The 15,807-nt window shown below is 31.8% G+C and overlaps 1 protein-coding gene across 1 annotated transcript in view; it reads right to left on the bottom strand.

Moving 5' to 3' along the window:
* LRPPRC (leucine rich pentatricopeptide repeat containing) overlaps window positions 1-15,807 on the bottom strand; it is a 90,748-nt gene that overhangs the window by 42,540 nt on the left and 32,401 nt on the right. Inside the window, exons 15-24 of the mRNA XM_039887280.1 lie at window positions 15,774-15,801; window positions 14,108-14,165; window positions 12,939-13,045; window positions 12,633-12,710; window positions 12,252-12,296; window positions 11,798-11,902; window positions 10,682-10,812; window positions 9,906-9,991; window positions 8,282-8,489; window positions 379-503 (exon numbers count right to left, since the gene is read on the bottom strand). Of these exons, the coding sequence (XP_039743214.1) occupies window positions 379-503; window positions 8,282-8,489; window positions 9,906-9,991; window positions 10,682-10,812; window positions 11,798-11,902; window positions 12,252-12,296; window positions 12,633-12,710; window positions 12,939-13,045; window positions 14,108-14,165; window positions 15,774-15,801 (971 nt within the window). The remainder of the gene's footprint in view (window positions 1-378; window positions 504-8,281; window positions 8,490-9,905; window positions 9,992-10,681; window positions 10,813-11,797; window positions 11,903-12,251; window positions 12,297-12,632; window positions 12,711-12,938; window positions 13,046-14,107; window positions 14,166-15,773; window positions 15,802-15,807) is intronic.

Genomic DNA, 15,807 nt, shown 5'->3' with positions numbered 1-15,807 from the left:
TCTGGTCACATTCCTTAACAGCATACATTTGACATTAAGTACCCAAGACCAGTTTCAAAGAGAACTGGTGAGAATAGGGTTAAAAAATCCTCATAAAGGCAGATAAATAATCAAGAAGCAGAACGAAAAATAACAGAGGGGCAACTTTTCAAAATGAATAGTTATTAAAATCAAGAACATTTATAATACTACTTGATATAAATCTACCTGATATTTTTCTCTTCAATTTAGAAGTGTTAACAAAGTTTCTCTGGAAGTACCTGCTTTTCTGTTAAATTTTCTCTTCACAGGAATGCATTAAGATTAAATAAGCAATGGGGGCGGTGTGGGGAGAGGGGGAGAGCCCCAAGTACATCGAGATATTAGAAGGTGACTAACCTTTCTGGATTAGATCGGTCTCGCCTTTCTCTATCAGTTTACACAAGACATCATGAATTCTTGGTAATATTTTATATTTTTCATAGCAACCAATGGAGGCTTCAAGAGCAGCAGGTAAGTCATCCCTTAGAAACATAAAAATATTAACAATGAATTAAATATATCTAATTAGCTTAGAGATATGTAGAATGACCAGTCAAAATGTACATGGACTGAGCTTTTAGGTAGAAAACCACGAAGCCAAAATTGGCGGGGAGGAAGTAAAAGAAACAAGCCTTATATATAAATAAATATTTAGAGTACAGACATCATTAGTAGTTCTGTTTTCCTTGCTTCGTCTTTTATTATTTTGCTTGCTAAATGGCACTATAAAAAAAAAAAAGTCCAAATAGATAAAGGCATTCTCTGAGATTATTATAAATAAAATCTGATGTTACAGAATAAGTTGCTCTAAGAATGCATTATTTCTACCATCAAATAATTTTTCCACTTCTTATGTACTTATGGTCTTCAGTGATTCCAAATTTGGGGGCTTTTATTAAATGTCCATCAATAGCTCTCAAGGAATTTTCAAACAATTTCAAGTTTATCATCATATTTTTCATACTGCCACCTCTCCAAGGTAATAAGAAAACAACTTCAGAATTCACATATATATAAATTTATTGTTGCTAAAACTAGGATATTCTATAGTCAGTGAATTCTAGGGAAATTCTTAAAAAGTTTTCTTCAGAGGTTAAGCTTTTAAAACTTATTTCCAATCATAAAGTCAAGACTTCTCTTATGTGTAATAAATTAAAATAAAAAGATATTTAATAAAATAAAGATATTAAAATAAAGATACTTCCATTAAGTCACAAGTTTCTGAAGCAAGAGTGTAGAAATATATTCTCCAAAACTTTTTTCTTTAAAAGTGACAGTATGAGAAAGTGACTGTAAGACTTTAGAAAAGCTGTAGAGGTTATGTGTCTTTACTTGCCACCCTCCTTTATTTTTAAATAGATGAGGAATTAAAGCATCTAGAGATTGACTGATTACTACTAAGTAACAGAAGAAGGCACTGCCATCAGGTCCCTGGACTTCCCAATTTCAGTAGAGTATATTTAACTGTACATTATACTCTAATGAAAGCACGGTTGTTTGTTTAACCTAACAAAGTGGTGCAATTGAGAATAAAAAATTAAATACTTTTGGAAGTATGAAATATTTTTTAAAAAATAGGCATGGTTAGAGACATGGACTAAAGTACAACTAGTATCAGTGACAATCTACGTGGAGAAAACACATTTCTCTCACACACAAAAGTTTTAAAAAAGGAAGAAAGCCCCTTTTTTTCTGTTGAAGCCCTAACATTTTCATCCATTATACAAATGTTATGTTGCCCTAGATTGAATTACTATTTTTATCTAGATTAAGATTTTAAACTGTACAAAAACCGTAAAATACCATGAGGAAGTGTTAATTTTACTGCAATAATACTGACACAATGAAAACCGAGACTATCCTGATGGAACTCTACCTTATCTCCTTTACTGAGCCCTGTTTACAGTGCATCTTCTGGCACCCCACAGAGGCATTTGAATTTTTGTCATTTGGGGTGAAGACTAAATTACAGGTTAATTTCAAAACCGCAAGTAGATGTTGCAGGCTAGATTACTGTCATACAAGAGAAATGCTACAGTAGCTACCACATATGATATAAAGCTTTATATAATCAGTATTTTCCCCTGCTTCAGACACAAGTTCAGTTATTACCTTCCCACAATTCCATTTAATAGAAAACTACTAAAATATTTTTAAGAGAAAAACTAACACATACTGATTTTTTTCAAAGCGATATAATTTGCTTTTTCAGATCAATTCCCAAACTAGACTAGTAATGTCTCAATTGTATTTCCTCTACATTAGGTCAAAGCTATCAATAAATGAATGAATAATTGTACTGTCAATCAAAGAGACATGTTAATAGTCTTTGGTCTCCAAATATATGCTTCTGAAGATTATACATGCTCAGAACAACAACAGAAAAGACAAGAATAGCAAAATGGAAATAATTCGTATACGTTAGAAATTTTAAGTACCCATATTATTGCTCTCAGGTTGCCAACAAAATGAATTATAAATCCATAATGAAGCATTTAATATAAAGTGTACTGATGATAGAAATAAACTAATGACTTGTCTATTCTTTTCAATCTCTATCTACATTCTGACTTACGGTTGGATCATGTCACTTTAAAAAGAGATAAAAATGCCCATTCCTCCTGTAATTTGAAATCATCATTAATCTTTCCTATTAAAGCTTGGAAATGTAAGTGATGTTAATGAAAAACATGAAAAAAGTATCTATAATTCACATTGCTATGAAAATAGTTATATACTCATAGGAGTTTTGAATTTCCATCCTATTGATAAGTACACTACATGGAGCTCAGCTACAGCAATGTGATACAGTTCTAGAAGTGATAATGAAAAGCAGATTATCACAATGGCTGAACCCAAGGACCTTTGGGGTCCTTCCCAGTTCTAATACTCTAAATGTGAAGTTCCTTAAATTTGACCTTATTAGGTTCATCAACCCAAATGTTTCACAACAGCAGAGAAAATCATCACATGTAAATACCACTTTGATCAAGTGGTATGAAATCAGTAAGAGCAGCAAAATATCACAAGGAAAAAGGTGGAAAATGCTTTATACCCAAAATGTGGGACATAACACTAACTTACCAATTAATGTACTTCTGGTTTCTGTGACCTAAAATGATTCTCTGATTTCCTTTGTACACTTTAAAACACCAGAACTGATTTAAAATCCTACTCTAAAATAACAATAATCCTCTGAAGAAATCTTGTGGATAAAATTAATTCTGGATTCAAAACTTTGATTCCATGCTTATTTCAGTATATAGGCATAATTCTTAAAGCTTTATCTACAAATGGGTCACAAATTTTAAAAAGTCCATTCCTGATAAAAATTTAGCTTCTGTTTTCACAAACTTCAAATAATATTAAAAGAAAATCAACTCTACAACATACTATTATTTCTTTAAAAAGAATCCACTGTGATATTTTCAATGACTAGACCCCCAAAAAAATAGTTCAGTGAAACACATAATCTTCACGAATAAAACTATATATGCTAATATAAGTAGGCAATCATTTAAACAATATTTTGATTGATGCAAATTAATGTTTTATCAAAATTCTGTAAGCCTGTTAAATAAAGGTAGAACAGAGGAAAGGAAGATTCTATAATTCTAAGTTTTAAGAACACATAATATACAATAGGCAGAATCCAGTGAATAATTAAAACACTTAAAAGTGAGATTTATTTATTAACTTGAATGGACTTACCTGGCCCATATTAAAATTCATTCCTGAAATCTCTAATTCACTTTTTAAGGGAACATGACCATATATAAAACTACTACAAACTTAATTTTGCATTGTTACATGGAGCAACATCCAAAAACGCAAACTTGAAGCTCACAGGGGTAAATCTGATGTTACCTCTTGTTTTAGTCCTTATGAAATTTAAGTATGTGACAATGTCCCTGACAGAAAAACAAATACTGGACATACATACACAGGAAGCATTTACTGATCCTAAAAATATCTACTTAAAGGTACCAGGAAACAAAGCACTCTTAACTCAAATTTCTCACTATATAAAACTAAAAATTACAAATATGTTTCATACGATCTTGAATTGTTAGAACAAGAACAACCAGTGACAACTATCTATTCAGAGAGTATACTTAATTTAAAAAAAAAACATATATTTGGAATAAAGTGCTTCAACATTATGCATAAAGTGTTAGAGAAGTGCCAATTCACCTAAATGACTTATTGACTGAAAAGCTCTCAAAATCTGAAATCACTAGAGAAAAGAGGGGTTTTAGGGGAGGAAAAAAGTTTAAAACAAGAGGGGAAAAAATGTTTCAACACTCTAAAATCAAACTATTCTGTAAATCTTAGGCAGATGTTCAGTATGGAGAAAAATCAATTCAGGAGAAACCATCGTCTTCACAAAAATTATTCTGTTAAGAGAACCAGCCCTTGAAAGAGCTAAATGTTTTTTTTTCTGTTCATCATCTATAAATGAAGAATCTTCAAGGAGACTGGTGTTGCAATTACAACTAATCCTCCCCAAAAAATTAACTGTGTTGAAGGCTTTGTAATTTCCCTAGGTACAATTTAGCTGTCACTTACTTTAAAATTTACTCAAACATGCGTTCGGAATAGCACTAACTTCACATGTCAAGTGCTTTCCAGCCAATTGAGTCTAAACTGGAAGTCGGTGTTAAACAACTGAATGATTAGACAAGATAGCTCATTTCCCTGCTCTTTTGTTCAGAATAAAATGCCACATTTACATTATCAGGCTCAACAGGATTTTCTGACAGAGGGAGAAAAAACCCTACTGAACACTGTCCGCACTAAGCACATGAAGCCTGTCATTTACCAATCATCCTTCAAAAAGCAATAGCCATGAATGTAACTTAATTACGACCCAATGATCCTTGACGAAAAATCATCTTATCACTGTCCTGTCCCCCTAGGGCAAATGAACCACTTTTGTCCTTTGGCACTGATGATGCTAAATTCTTAATTGCAATAATGGAGTAAAAGAGCCAAACCTCCTAATTTCCTTTCAGCACATAAAGAGTTTTACTCTAGAAGGCAAGCATTCCCATAAATAATAAAAGTATCCAGTACAAATGAAGACGCTAAAATTGAAGGGGAGTGTATATGACAGAATAACCAGCATTTAATAAAGTATATTTCCCATTTATGTAACATTAAAGTGTAACAGTGAGTTTTAAAACTTATATTGTTATAGGTTCCTCTTACAGAAATTGAGTTTTAGGAAGAACTCAAGATTAACTTAGCAAGAGTTCTGGGAGGATTATATAAAGTCTATAATTCACTTAAATGAAATGCATGTGGGCACATACAGATTATAGCACAAATCAGCACTGAAAAATCCTTAATGGAAAGCAAAAATTAAAACTTCTTTGATCAATTGTACTAAATAATCCAGTTAAACAGCTTGAGATATTTTTCATATGTGATGAAACCAAAATAGATCTGCTATAAAACAAGTGATTCTGAAGCTGCATCATACAAATTCTTATGCCTTTAAACTAAATGGCCCAGATTTTATTAATTTCATTTCTTTTACCATAGCATAAAAGCTCTTTTAACCATTTAAAGCATGTCTTTTTTCCTTAATATGGAGCATCTGGTCATTTTCCAGAATCAGGCATGATTTTAATTAAAAAAAAAAAAATTTTAAGTAGTTACAAAACAATGTTTAAAATAACATTAATTTAGACTACATGTAGACAAATGGCTTATAAAATAATACTAATGAAAATGGAACACATGAAAATTTTGTTCAACTGCATATTTTTCTGTTTAATGCAAGTATCATCATTTTAATAATACAAAAGCAGATTAGTTTACCAATTTGTTTATAATTTGGTAAACCTGTTGTTTTGGCAAAAAATAACAACAAAATATATTTTCTATATCTATAAAGCTTTTTATACATTATCCAAGTAATAAAATGACATAATGTTAATTTCTCCTGTGTTTTATCTAATACTGGGAAAGTCAGCTCAAAATTAAAATCTACTAAATCTTAAAGATCATCTTTCTAAGGGGCTCAACCTCAGGAATTTGCTCCAGAATTACAACATGTTAAGTGTTGGCCTCTTTAGTCTTTGCAAAGACATTACAAAAAGATGCTTGCCTTTGAATGAAAAGATGAAGATTTTGTATGATGTTCTGAAATGTTTTTCATAATTTTATCTCAAATTTGAATAAATAAGGCTCATCCTACTGATGAGCTCTTACCTGCTGAGGTCAATTACATGATATTAGTGAATATTAAACTTATTTAATCAAATCAAATACATATGGATTTTTTGGCAGGCTAATGTAGTTAATCCTAATACTGCACTTGTCACGACTGAATAAATTATCTTCCATCAGTTGGGGAAAACACAACTGGAAAAAAGTTTTAAAGTCAATTTTTTCTTTCATCTTATCCCTGACTAGCAGTGCTATTACTGTTTTCTCCAATTTTTTAAATGTGAAATTTCCTTTGTCTCCTTTTTATTATTCTCATGACTCTAAAACAGGTAACAGAACCTTTTTATTATGATAAATGAAACTGAAAGATCTTGTCATGGAGACTGACTCTGCGAAACAAGGATAGTGAAAAAAGACCTAGGCAAATAAAAAGAAAAGGTAATTATTTCTCTATGTATCTGAAACTGGTGAGAATTCACAAAAGATGCTAATTTAGATTTCTCTAGCCTAATTAACAAGGACAGTCAAATTTTACTTAGACATACAAACCTCTGACTGTACTGTACAACCAAAAGCACAGGGGACACTCCAGGGTAACATCTAAAGCCCACACTATTTATTTCTATGTTCCCTTGGGTAAGCTCTCCTTGGTTCATGAGCCCCATCTGCAGACCTCTTTTGGAAACCTTCAGTGTCTCTTCTGTCTTCAAAGTATTTCTACTTGTAAGATACTTTTCTAGCAGGGCCTCATTTTTACTATTAATTATTTTATTTTTGCCCAGTAGTGGAGGAGGGCCTAATTCTTCTGGGCACTGGGCCCATTTTTTCAAATCCCTATGCAGAGTTCCACGTGCAATTTGCAGAGATGGGTCTTTTAAACAGTCGAAAAATTCTAGTAGGAAACATATTAATTATAGGATTTCTATATAACATTGATTGTGAACATGAACACGCAATAACAGTAATTGTTTGAATCACTATTTCTTTAAAAGGATATAATGCTGAGACTGTGGAGGTTAAGATTTGGCCAATATTCTAACCTGATAAATTGTTTTTTGATTGGATGACAAAGGAAATATTTCATAAAATATGTGCATGTACATATGTATGCATGTATATTTATACACACATTTCCTAACATACAACTAGTTAAAAGAAATGTTTTCCATTCTACATTTTAAATTCAATGATAAACCATTCATTATATTCAATTAATTATAACCCCTAATAATGAAAAACTATCAGAAATTTGGGGAAATTATGAGAATCATTAAAATATATCTTTTATTTTTCTCCTGGCATTGATAGAACATCCATACTAAAATCAGAAAACCCCAATAGCGAAATAAGCAGATTAAAAACTGCATTAAGCCACAGAAAAGATGACAAAGATGATCTAGGAAATTAAAAAAGAGAAAAAAGCAAAAGGAAAAGAAGATAATAAAGGGTTATTAATCAACTTACAAAAATGTTTTACTCATTAAAAGAGAGTGGGATGATTTTGATTTGCATTGCAAATGATACCTTAAACTGGGCACCAATACGAGCATTTGAAATGTAAGAATTTTGAACTGAGTAAATCTTGCCCCATCAACAAAATTCATCTTCTTCACACAAGGCACAGAGACATGATCTACAATGTTTACCAAAGCTAGAAAAACTGTATTGGTACATGCAATTAAAATAAAATACCATCTGGAGAAAATGAGCACTGAAGAGATGCTATTACTCTGTTACCTGAGTAACAGTCATGATCAAAAGCCCCAGGGAATCCTTCTTTGTTATACTTATTAATGATTAACACTTATAAGGCTCAAAACTGGGAATAAGCTAGATTTGATGTCATATAGTATCACCACATGCCCCCCAAAAATCACCATACACCATCCCATTGAGAAGTAATCCACAGGACCACAGGGATGCTGCTGATTTTAAAGGTCACCTAGTCCATATGAGTCCTCTTATTCTCGGCAACCTTCAAAGCTTTCACAGCACCACACAGTATTTACAAACTATAATCCCCAAATGATTAGACTCATTCTTTTAATGCCAACATTTAAAATTTTAAATTCAATTAACTTACTTTTCCAGATAAAGAGTGACCAATGGGGAACTTATGGTAGTAGATGGTTTCGTTAACCCCAGAGTCACGATGGCTTCATGCAACTGTTTTACTGTTTCAGTTTCACCTCTTAAAGCTGCGCCATTTAGGATGTGAAAAAAGGACAAGACTGTTGCATCTTTGATAAGAACATCCTTCTCTTTCATTTCCTTTAGAATGTTAATAGCATCTACAAAGAAGGAACACAAAAGACCCTTAGGTAATTTCATGTAGGGAAAACAAACCGCTATTAAAACAGCATTTCAAGCCCAGCAGGAATGTAAATTCTAGTGTATAATGCCGATTTCAAGTTAATTACTACTTGCATTTCTAAACGAGACTACAATTATAAATCCACAATAGCATGGTTTTATCATTTCCCTGCAACTTTGACTACAAATTATAGACAGGGACTGTGTGCCCACTCTGCACCACGTAACCCTGTACGGTCTGCCCTATAGCTGTAAGATCCTCCTAAATGGATGCTTTTATCGTTCAGAGCTAACATCTGCTAAATCACACCATTGTTTCTTCAGCAGATGGCTTGTCAGGAAGCCAGATAATAAAGATGTGTTTACACTGTATATACAGCCAGACTAATGGTCTGATACCGATAGGGCCTGTTTGCTATGTCGATACTAATTAGCCAAGCAGAGCCAATGAAAGCTTTCCAAAAGACTGCATGTTAATACATTAGATTCATTAAGCTTCATTAGGAAGGCAGAAACAAACATTTTAGGATATGGAATAAGTGCATTTTTATAATGTTGTTCTTAATTATTGCACAGGCAAAATGTTTTGACCGCTTTACAAAAAGTGATTTTAAAAAAGCAGGCTAATCCTTATAAAGTTTTCTATATTAGCTATGCTTCCTAGGAAAAATTCAATGTTCAAATCAAATATTCTATCCATACATTTTTCACTATAAAAAAATTTTTTTTTAAATCTTCTCTAGGAATAAGAGGAAGAGAGGAAGGCTAAAAAGGGAATTTCAAAATAAAACCCAATGAGAAAATCAAGAAACAAGCAAATAGTAAGAATATATTATCAAGTGTATTTTTATTAGGCTCAGTATTATCTAAGCAATGAGAAAATTAGAATATGCTCATCAGCTATATAATCATCTAGGCTTTCCCTGCAAACTTCCAAATAAAAACTCGTTAAAGTATACATTTTATTAATGTCATTAAAAATTAAGACAAAGACTACTACAAAATTCGCATTCCTAAATAAAGGTTATGTTTATAGGTTTTATGTTCAGCCTCCAGACATTCTTAAGCAAAAACAAAGCCATTAGTGCAGGCATATAAGCAAATTGTGCCATAAGTCATGATCTTCAAACTCAATCCAAACAGCAATGCTAATAAAAACTAGCTGCAGAAATGCAAAAAGCACTGAGCTGTGCAAATGTAAATGACAAGCTTGCCAATCCATTAAAACTAATGGCCTACACTGTCCATGCAGCTCTGGTTGGATTCACATGCAAATTTGTATGCAAAGTGTTCAAGCACTTTGCAGGACATGATATACCATCAATATCAATTCACACGTTATTCCGATGGCAAGATACTTGAATCACGTAGGTCCTTTATATGCCCAGGCTTACCTTGGAGTTTGCCATGTTTTCCCAATACTTTTACGAGGCCTACGTACTTGTTGGTGTCAAGGACAGCAGATGAGTCTAAACGGTCACTAAAAATTAAAGCAATATTTATAGTATGTTAAAAGTCAATTAACTGAAAAAAGAATTGCAATATACATTTTATCACTTTTCAAAAAAAAATCACACTGTCTGAATTGTTAACAACATTGCCCCTACATTTAAGTTATGGTTTGTTTTTTGAAGCCACATACAAATTTGCATATAATTATATTCAAAGTGACAAGAAGTAAAACCCTAACACTATATATAAATTGTACCACTCCATCTGCAAATGATACAAATGAAGGAACAAATGAAAGAACTCTCACTTCACGGCACGTCAGATGATTCTAACTTCGTCACGAACACTGAAATACCCGAGACATATTTTCATTTGCTAAATCAAAATTGGGAAACCAAAGATACCTGAGAAATGGAGAGAATTTTGCTTACACTACAGTATCGCAAGAGGACTATTCAACAAGCCTTAAAAATACCATCACCACTGTTATGATGTAATATGGGAAAAAAACCTTGGCTTTAAGGAATAGAATGTCTTATATTTAAAGACTCTGCTGCAAACAAGCCATAACTAATCAGTCTCATATTATGAAATTTAAAAACAATGACAAAAAAAATTTTAATCATATTACATGAGAGTAATGTTCAATCTACATGATCCACCAGGACTGTATATGAGCATTAATGCTGAAGATCTGTTTCAGTGCCAGGGTACTCACAATTCCTGTTTCAGGTTCAATGCATCTTCTGCATTATCATGTCGACAGCACAAATTTATTAAAGCTGCATAGCCACCAACAGCCATGTCTGGTTCATATTTTGCTTTCAATTCGAGAGCTTTTTTCATGTTCTAAAGAACAGAAGTGAAAAAGAAGAAATAAATATAAAAGAAAACATAAAATTTCTAGATTTAATGTTTGAAATGTAGAAAAAGAATACTTTAAAAATAGATTTATGTTATTAGTTTCACCTTGCTTCTTGATATTTTTATTCACCTTTCACAAAGCAGGCGAGATATTTATGTAGGGTTTAAAAGATTTGTTATTTGTACTGCAAAACAGGCCACTATGCCAAATTTGATGTTTCAGCTTTGATACTGTATTATAAAAAAGACTTCCAGGTTAAATATGTATCAGGTCAACCCCTACTCATGTCCAATTTCCATACACAGAAATATATATCATTGCAAAGTTCCTCACAGTCTAGTTAAATATCCATGTGAAGAAATATTTTAGAATTTAACAGTACTACGTTATAATCTTAAAGACAGTTATATTTTTCCCCTAAAATCACAGGCATAAGACCAAATCATATTGAACTAGAAACTGAAAAAGTCTAGTGATATGCCACAAATTGCAGACACACACTAAAATAAACACAAAGTACAGCTGGACGCCTGCTGAAAAAAGGCAAGAGACCCTTTATCTCAGAGAAAGAGCTTTTTTTCCAGCAGGAAAATGGAATTTCAATCCTTGCATTAACAACCTCGTAATATTTGACTTGCAAATGACTACTGCATGTATCAGTTGCTTGACAATCTAGATATAAGAGACCGGAGCCATGGCTTGAAAGGACATTTGGCATGTATGATAAACCTATCACGGCTGTTACTATCATTCACTTTGCAGATTATCGTAAACAAACTACAGCAACTCGAAAACATGCCATTCAAGGTGTAGCTAAAATTAGTTAACCTTTCATTTAATTGCATTCTTCACAGGCATGACATATAATAATCAATTGTAAAAATCATAAATATTGTATTTGGCCTTGCTTATACTTATCTATAAAGAATTTTTTACCCTAATAGAATATTTAAAATATTTAAACATTACCTCTTCTGAACAAAGCGTTAATATGAGCTGCTTTAGGACATCTCCTATAGGTTGATTTTCAGCTTTTAGTTTTTCAAGAGTAGACTCCAAATCAGATGATGTAAGCTGTGTAGTCCACAGAAATGCAAAGAAAAAAAGAAATTCACTACAAAAAGAAAATGTACCACTTGTCACTCTGCCTTTTAAACTTACCCTTCCTAAATGTCATAAATGCTATCAAGAATATTAATCTGGGTATCTGTGGATGGACTCTAGGGGTTCACCGAAGCTCATGTGATTATATGTATGCAAATTTCTTAGATATGTTGATTATTCTGAGAGGGGAATAGCTTTTACCAACTTTTTAGTGGTATACCAATGGCAAATGTTTAGGAACCACTAGTTATATACAGTATAGAATTCTCATTAAATGTGGTTATTATAGAATGTAGAATCTACTCAAAAACCTACTTACTTTTCGAGAGTCTGTCTTCTCTCTTTCAACCAATATACTAACATCCTAAAATTGAGATTTAAATTAGAATTAAAAAACACATAGAAAAATGGTAGCAAATGTCAAAAGCAAACTGAAACTCTCCTCACTTTACTGCTATTTTTCCATCTTTCCAAAATTTTCCAGAAATTCTTTTCATATTTTATTATCCATTTTAATAAATATTTTAAATGCATTCTTCAATATATAAACAGTATTTACCAACAATCAATGAAAAAGCCTTGTTTTAACTGTTGTCATTTAAATAAACTTTTTTTGCCTAAGCATATTTAAATAAAATTTTAACATGCTTTTTAGATATAAAGTAAGCATTTAAAAAGTTGATTAGTATTTCTCACACACCTTAATCAATTCAGGAACATGGTAGCTATCCAGTAGATTACGAATGCCTCTGTAGATATTTTCAGGAATTTTTACATTCTGTGCAAAAAGAAGGGAGGAAAAAACAAAAACAAAAACAAAAACCCCTGAGTTTTAGACAACCAAACTGAAATTTGTCTAACAGAAATTATCTCAGACATAATTTAAGTCTCCAACTCATGTATGTCATTGAGAAGTGGTCTGGTTGTACTTAAAAGCAGCAATTTCAAATCTAATAGATACATGTCAGGCAGGACAGGCATTATATAGCAAAAAATGAAATGGTACCATCTCCTTCAGCTGATGGAAGTATTGTCTCAAACGCTCCTCCTTGGCCTGTACCTCTGAGTCACTCATGCTGTCAATCAAGTTATAAAGAAAATAGCCAACAGCTTCTGCGGAAAAAAACAAGAGAAAGCATTCCACTAAAATTACTGAGACTGTCATGTTATCAAGATTAATTTATAAGAAATCATTTTGGTGTGAGATGTCACCCTGATGAGAGGCTCTGAAATGGCAACAATGATCACTGAGGCATAGAGATTATGTGGTTTGGGAGCACATATCTAACTGGTGAGTGAAAGGAATATTAATTATTTTCAGACCGAGTGACAGCTTTTCAGTACTGAATCTTACTTCAATCTATTTTTTTCCACCGCTCTATGACAGAAGTGGTTCTGCCCAAGGCCTTACCCCTTTCCTGTCCAATTCACAGTAGTGAGAATAAATAAATGCCTTGTACTCATTTCTATACTAATTTTTTTGTGGGCAATAAAATTAGAAAGGATTGTTAAATGTTGAGTATAGAAAGTTAAGTAATTTTAATAAGTAGATACAGTAATCCTGTGGAGAGCTGCCTATTAGCCAATGAAAAACCAAGATTAACAAAGATGTTTCGTAACAACAGTAATTTTCCTATGCGTTCAAGCATAAAATATACAGGGCCATGTGTTAATACCTAGGATAGAAAATGTGAACTTTCAAGAAGGGTACCTTCCTACAGAAAACATTTGGTTATAAATCTTTATACTGATAACCACAACATTTTGAGGTCTATGAGGTGTTTGGTTTTCTCATAATTATTTTTTTTAAATACAGGGATGGGAGGCTTTTCTTTTCAGATATTGAGGAAATGATTCTTATAGTACCGATGAAAGTAGGCTTAAAAATCAGTAATCTTTAGTGTTTATGTGGTTTTAATGTTTCGCAAGTGTAGTTAGTTATCTTTAAACATATAAAATAGTAAAAAAGTCTTATAAATTTTTCCCACTTAAATATAATTTATTACATTATTTGACAAAAAGACTTTCATTTTTCATATAATAAGACCTAGAATATATGATTTTCATATTTCACTTTCAAAAATAAAACATTTACTGTTGTAATCTTCCCAGCCCATCATTACACAGAAGAATGGACTTGTGGATAAGTTACAATCATCAAAATTGAAACGCTACCCGTTGGTCCTGGAGGCTCCTGGCAATAACGTCCATCCTTGTACAACAGTTCTGTTATCTGGTAAGACAGAAAATTCGTGCATTGCAGCAAGAGAAGCAAACAAGAATAAATACAATCTGAAATTGAATTCTTGAAATAATAAAGCCTCTCCCGAGTAAGGTATTATTCTTTATCACAGGAATTCAACACCACCCCCACCTGCCAAGGAGATTGTTTCGTTTTTAAATAATAGGTTTGTCTTTTAAAAACAAAAACAAAACAAACCCATGTTGAAGGAAAACTGCAATATTTTATAAAATGTCACTAACAAAGCCTCTAGACTGATTTGTTTGTATATTGTTTTAAATGAATTATCATACATGGGAATTGCTTATAGAAACTGTCAACCAATATTATTTTTCATATTGTATTTGGTCTTGTTAAAATTGGACCGGTTTCTTTGTTTTAAATGAAGTATTATAGAAATAATTAAATATCCTATACCACTAAATAACTTTTTTTTTTTTTTAGTTTTTTATCAACCTCTTCATAGTCATTTTAATGGCATCAAAAGGGGTCAAAAGTTATAATGTATTTATTCTCCTGGATCCTTATCAACTGAATACACAACACTTACCTTTCAACATTAATTCTGCTGGCAAGATTTTTCTTAAAAAAGATCCAAATATGTATTTTATAATGAAAATTATTACGAAATCTAGAGCACTGACTTGTAACTTCTGAACACAGTATTTGACTATATATCCTTGGGCAGAAGATAATAAAAATGGAATCACAATTATTTTCCAAAATGATGTCAGTTAAGAATTATGAACTACTTTATATAAGTCTAACACTGAATTTATCTGCTCTTAAAGTAACACCTGGCACATATTATAAGTGTTAACTACTCAAACTACAGTTATTTCTACTACTATTTATTTGCTAACATGAAAAATTAAGCAAAATTAACCACATTCCACTTCACTCCACCATGAACACTGTGTTGCAGTTAGCGGCAATTCAAAGGATAGTTAAGGTAGAAACTGTTCAAAATCAAAGCAAAACAATCTTCACCTACAAACTGTTTTTTAACCAACAAAGATACGTGTAGAAGACAAATTCTATCAGAAGTTGTAGCCATACATTAAATATAAGACAACCACATTTAACACCAAATTTGGAACAAAGATACATTCAATAAATAAACCAATAAAAACTCTAGTCAAAAAATTACTTCCAAGCATAACTATCCCAACCATAAGCTATAACTGACTATATAGTTTGAAAGATTATAATATTAATAACGAAATTGAATGAAACTTAGATTTTAAAAAATATTTAATTGGGAATTCTAATCAATAATGTGCATTCTGATTTTATTATGCTACAAATATTTCTTGCAATTCAAAATGAGGATAATTGTATTTACTGCATAAAAGCAGTTAACTTCTTAAAAATATAGCAGTTAAAAATTGGTCTGTTTAACATTTATATATACACTTACACAAATGTATATATATGTATACATTTTAAAAATTATTAAATCTGTATGGCCAAATGTCACTTCAAGATTCTAAACTCATTAATTTATAATAATACATTATAAATGTATAGAGCTATTATAACTTTTGCTCTTAATAGTTTTTTATACATCCCCTTATGATTTGCACAATTAGTACTTACCTTGCTCCAAAGATTTACATTCATTGACCTGCAG

The sequence above is a fragment of the Pteropus medius genome, unplaced genomic scaffold (genome assembly GCF_902729225.1).
Source record: "Pteropus medius unplaced genomic scaffold, Ma_sr-lr_union100, whole genome shotgun sequence".
Taxonomy (NCBI): Eukaryota; Metazoa; Chordata; class Mammalia; order Chiroptera; family Pteropodidae; genus Pteropus; species Pteropus medius.
This window is presented reverse-complemented; position numbering and strand designations above follow the sequence as displayed.